General features: G+C 46.5%; 1 protein-coding gene across 1 annotated transcript in view; it reads left to right on the top strand.

Moving 5' to 3' along the window:
• The first annotated feature begins 337 nt into the window (after positions 1–337).
• Positions 338–6,000, top strand: part of igdcc3 (immunoglobulin superfamily, DCC subclass, member 3) — a 132,117-nt gene continuing 126,454 nt past the window's right edge. The window contains exon 1 of the mRNA XM_085968586.1: positions 338–883. Coding sequence (XP_085824712.1) covers positions 820–883 — 64 coding nt within the window. The 5' untranslated portion in view covers positions 338–819. The remainder of the gene's footprint in view (positions 884–6,000) is intronic.

Raw genomic sequence — 6,000 nt, 5'->3', positions numbered from 1 at the left:
AGATTTCCTCTGATGAGGCTGGCCACAACTCATCTGTGGGGATATTTATAATGGTGCTGGTTATAAGGTGTGCACTATGTAGGGGCTCACACACACATACACAAAATCATTCAAAACAGACCAACACCGCTCTCAATTCAAATTGAAAGCGTTCAGATAGCGCCTTATCCTGTCCATTTAGAGTTATGCCACATCCACACCCACCTTCTGAGAAATAGGCAGGTAGCCCTTGAAGGCATCTTGCTATCTTTAAATACATTTTGACAAGGCTGGAACTTTAAGCCTGCCTATCCTGGAATTAATAACTTGTAATCTGTATTAGGTTTGGAGCAGTGGGAGTTACGTGAGCTGCAAGCCTTCCTTGCCCCAGGCACTCGGAGTCTTGGCTGTGACCCAGCCCGTGACCCTAGATGCAAGTGGCTCCATGTAAAGTTTACTATAGTCCTGGGCGAGCTCTGGCTGCCTCGCCGAACGGCTGTGACTGAACAGTGGAGCTCGGTGACCTGTGGATCAAGGCGACTTTTTTTTGTGTGTTGCATTGAGAGCCCCCGACAGGATGTGTGTGCGCGCAACTCCCCGGCTCTGTGGCCGGAGGCAGCAATAAGGTGGCTGTAGTTTCCCCCCGATCGTGGCCTCCCGAGAGAGTGGCTGTGTGTGTGTGGAGGGAGCGCGGGGAGATGCTGACAGACTCTGATAGATGAGCATTGAACACCATGGCGTAAGCACGTCCAGCCTCCACCCCTCTCCAGCCCACACTGTGTCCTGGCCACTATGACTGTCGGTGTGCTCCTGGCTTGAGGGAGTGAAGTGAGAAGTGGAATGGCGTGGGGGAGCTTGCCTGTGCCCTGCTGCCTCCTGGGCTCCCTCCTGATCGCTCTCGGAGGTGAGTAGCTATTTTTTTTTGGTGGGGGGGGGGCTTCTTTCTGCAATCACAAAGTTGCAATTTCTCCCTCCCTCTCCCCCTTTGTCTGTGGCTGCAATTTCGCCAACTGACCTTGGGGGCAAGTTTGATTTGGCCGCAAACGGCTGCAAGTGAGCCCGACCTGGAGAGAGCGATCTGATTTGAGCGAACATCGCACGGATCTCCCTGTGCAAACAAAAAATGAAAACCAACAGAAACGTTCTTTTCTCTCTCTCTCTGCAAAACTGATGTTTGACAGATGGAGGATGCGAGTGGCGAACCATCTGCTGGCTTATCAGATGGAGATTGTCGCCTCGCCTTCTGTCTCACTGACCCAGCGAGATGGCCCCTTTCCCCGGCTCCCACTCGGCACCTTTCCCGGGTCCGGGGCGAAGGCAAGTGGCAGCAAGCAACCCCCCCCCCGAAAGACTGGAGAGAAAAAAGGGGCTTCAGCGAGGCTGGGGGAGCGGGGGGCAGAAAGCACATGAAATCTCTCGGATCGCATCATCCCGGGGCAATGAAACCTCCCAGAAAGTCTTTGTTTATTCGCTGCTGATCTGACCCGGGATAGGGGGGGGGGGGGGTCGGTTTCTTTTTAATTTTAGGGGTACCTGGTGCTAGCTTTTGGATTCAAAAAGCAAACAAAAAAAAACCCACATGATTTTGATGCCATATTTTGGAAATGCATCAAAAGTTGATCTTGCTGGGGCTAGATGTTTCGGATGTAGCTGGGATGGGAAAGGCAGCTTGTGAGTGAGGGGGTGTGTGTATAAACAAGAGAGGGAGCTCGGAGTCAGCTCTGAGCCCAGGAGCATGGCCAGCCATGGGAAAGAGTCGCTTATTATTGGGATGAGAACGTCCAGGAATAATCTGCATCCTTTGTCCAGAGCACCATGAGGTCGTATTTCCCCCCCCCCCCCCCCTCTCTTTGGTGATTATCTGCAAGAAAGGCTCGGAGGCTTTTTACAGAAAATGTTGTTTTAACTGTAATTATACATTAAAGACACAATTCACACATGCAGTAACGCCCCTTCATCGTGAATTGCATTTTGCAAGTTGCTATGAATACATATATGGTTTAAATAATCAGATCATCAGTGTTAAGGTGATTTCTGCACCTTCCTAGACTTATTTTACATTCTGGTCAACTTCAGTTGTTGTGGGTTAAACATCGCCTGTTTGTTTCCAAATCCTTCTTTGTCCCGGGCAGTTCGTGGCTCTGTGACCGCTTCCAGGGCTGGCATTCCCGGAGGATTTCGAAGCAGGAGTCGAGGGGGGGGGGTGGAGGGATTCAGTACAATGTGAGATTGCATAAACCCATGGAGAGGCGGAGGACTGAGCCTCCGGCCATCAGTGATCGTTTCCTTTGGAAACAAGGATCCGGGCTGCACGGTCTAATGAAAGCGCAGCTGCAACCTCAGCGCACCATGAGATTTTAATTCACAAGAAAGCCTAGGAGCCCAGTGAACCCGCCCGGAGGCAAGTGGCAGCAGCGCAGCCTCCCCGGGGGAGAGCCCAACACAGCCAGATTCAGGAGGGAGGGAAGGAGATGGCAGAGGAGCTCAGCCTTTGCAGGAGGAAAGCAAACGCATGGCCAGTTAACTTCTTTGTTACACAACATGGTGCTAGTAACCAGGCACAGCAACACCCACTCAACACAGGGTGACGTCCTCCTCCACAACCCAACACCTACAGCTCCAACCCGAAAGAATGCCCCCAAAGTGCCCTCTTAGCCCTTACCCACCAAGATCTCACCCAACCCAACATGCTCCAACTTTGAGTTACCTCACTCAAGGTTGCCAAGCCAGCTGGCACCAATCATTCAATTTCACCCAAGAGCCCTGACTTGAACTTGCAGCAGTGGTTATATCGCAGCATCTGAACGCAAGGGTGCAATATATGAGATGCTTCCGCCTCACCTGCAGCAACCTAATGCTTGCTGAACATTGCAACCGTGACTACTCTTCAAAAGTACGTCATTGATTGGCTGTAAAGCACTTTGGGACGTCCCGAAGTCGTGAAAGGCGCTATATAAATGCAACTCTTTCTTTTGTTAATAAAATTCAATCGGTGATGGTGACGTGCTCGGAGTGGTCTACGGCCACTATTATTAAATGTAATAACAGAAAATGGAAGCATTGTTGTTTCAGATTTCCAGCATTTACAAATTCACAAGCACAGTCCTCATAGCAAACAATGTAGAATAGGATTCGTTATTATCTTTGGCAGATACTACATTAGGTTTATGGATATGCACAAATCATGATTTCAGCACAGATTATGTATAATGCATGCAATACTGCAGGACATTGTTCTTTTCAGAAGTGCAGTGCAAAAGGGTATTATGCTATATTATTAAATGTAAGTCAGCAGTGAATATGCATTGCTAATGAACCAAACTTGTGACTCCAGCTTGCAAAGCACTGCTACATATCACAGGTCCATGGGAGCACACTCTGCTGGGAGCAGCAATAGGATAGAGCCTTGTTGATAATCTGGTATTACATGTGAGGGACAAACAAAGGATATAATAACAAAACCAAAACCAGAGAATGCTGGTAACACTCAGAGGTCAGACAGCAACTGTTCTGAGTAAGGGTCCGCACCTGAAATGTTAACGCCACTGTTTCCCTCCACAGAAGCTGCCTTTCTGCTTTTGGTTCAGATATCCAGCGTCTGAAGATTTTTGCTCTTTATTTTTATTTCTTTATTCGTTTATGGGATGTGGGCGTTGCTGGCAAAGCCAGCATTTATTGCCCGTCCCTAGTTGCCCTCGAGAAGGTGGTGGTGAGCCGCCTTCTTGAACCGCTGCAGTCCGTGTGGTGATGGTACTCCCACAGTGCAGTTAGGTAGGGAGTTCCAGGATTTTGACCCAGCGACGATGAAGGATCGGCGATATACTTCCAAGTCAGGATGGTGTGTGACTTGGAGGGGAACTTGGAGGTGGTGGTGTTCCCATGCGCCTGCTGCCCATGTCCTTCTAGGTGGAAGAGGTTGCGGGTTTGGGAGGTGCTGTCGAGGAACCCTTGGCGAGTTACTGCAGTGCATCTTGTTAGGGATATAATACCCTTTTGCACTGCACTTCTGAAAAGAACAATGTCCTGCAGTATTGCATGCATTATACATAATCTGTGCTGAAATCATGATTTGTGCATATCCATAAACCTAATGTAGTATCTGCCAAAGATAATAATGAATCCTATTCTACATTGTTTGCTATGAGGACTGTGCTTGTGAATTTGTAATTCAGACCAAAAAGAGGTTTTGAGATCTTCCCAAACTGCATGGTGTTGTGGTCTGTGACATCAACAGAATCTCTTAATTAATCTATCACTGTGCCGTTTCCTCCCAGGTATCTCTTATTAAAGATGCTCTCTGTAGATTGTAACTTTCACACTCGCTGTCATCTTTTGCCTTTGGGCACTAGGGGGAGGGGAGGCTTCCTGGGCTTTAGGAGCTGCCCTGGTAAATCGAGCTGTGTTTTGTGAAGATTATTCCATGGAAGTACAGTACTATAATTTTAGAGCTTTACCTAAACCTGGAGTCGGAACCAGTACCCACACATTGATATTAGTGTATATGTGAGCGAAACTTAGAGAATGTGCCATCTACAGGCAGTTGTTAATGACTGGCTTTTTAAATATACTTTCCTGCAGTGCTAATAGCAAAGGATTCTTGCATTTCTGACAACTTGATATTTTGAGGAAACTGAAAGAAAAGTGAAGTGGAATAGAATTTTAGTAAGGAGCAGTCAGTTACGCAGGGCTTGTCTTTATTGTGCAAGTGCCTGATGCATGCACATCTGCATGGGAATCACATCTGCTGTGTTGATGGACGGCATGTGTACATCAGTGTGTTCGGGGCTGCCTGTGAATGAAGAACGGGGGGTGTTGAAGTCTTGTGCGGATGCATGTATTGTGTGTATCTGATATGGCTGAGAACTGTCAATGCATGTGGCGCAGTGTTTACACGGGCTTTATCTAAGTTATACCTTAACAGTAAAGAGCACCTGTGCGTATAAGTAGGTGTTAAATGTACTCCAAAGGCTTAAAACACAGTATTAAAGAGAACGTGAAAGGATAAATCTTGGTGTTAAAGAGACTGTAGAGCAGCTGTTTCTAACACGGTGAGTTTGAATGGGACTTGAAAAGGATAGATCCTATTGATGCTGAGTGATGTCACCATAGGGTAGATATTTCTACGTGCATTAACTTTACTGTCCAATTATTATCAGGCAAAGTATTACACTTCAGGTGTTAAGGGTCCTTGAGTGGTGTTAACGCCACTTTGCACATTCTGGATGCTCGTTTAGCACAGTGGTGAATAATTACCACCAGTGAACTAAAACACAGATTTAGCTAGTTATTAGGGGTCAGGTCCAATTAACTTAAATAATGCTGTACATTCCAACATTTCAAACCCGTACGTCACAGATACTGTTAGTCATATTTGGATCAATTTTTATTGCCACTGGCAAGAATAAAACAACGTGGTTTCTGTTCTCAAATGACATCGCTACTGTAAAATGAAGGCTTAAAGCTGAGACATTAGGGTGCAATGCCACAGATTTTTTCAGCACTGCTGCCTAGTTGAATATAGGCAACGATGTGTTACTGAGCGCTCGGAATGAATACTTAGGAAAAGGTTGCAGTTGCAACAATTGGAACATTATTATAGAGAAAATCAAGTTTTTCTTTCAGTTGGCATAAACCAAGTCATCTTCTACACAAATATATTACTGAAAGCAGAAGCCAGGTGATAAAAATACAGCACATGTGACAGAGGAAAGCAAATGGTATGTTGGCCTTTATTACAAAAGGATTGGAGTATAAGAGTAAAGAAGTCTTACTGCAATTATATAGGGCCCTGTGAGACCACACCTGGAGTATTGTGGACAGTTTGGTCTCCTTATCTAAGGAAGGATATACTTGCCTTCGAGGGAGTGCAACGAAGGTTCACCAGACTGATTCCTGGGATGGGGGGAATGACCTATGAGGAGAGAACGAGTAGACTAGGCCTATATTCCCTAGAGCTTAGACGAATGAGAGGTGATCTCATTGAAACGTATAAAATTCTTAAGGGGCTTGACAAGGTAAATG

Source organism: Somniosus microcephalus, chromosome 27 (assembly GCF_052327205.1).
Source record: "Somniosus microcephalus isolate GS21.2 chromosome 27, FLI_Smic_1.0, whole genome shotgun sequence".
In the NCBI taxonomy this organism is placed as follows: Eukaryota; Metazoa; Chordata; class Chondrichthyes; order Squaliformes; family Somniosidae; genus Somniosus; species Somniosus microcephalus.
Note: the sequence above shows the minus strand (reverse complement) of the source record. Positions and strands in the feature narration are given on the sequence as shown.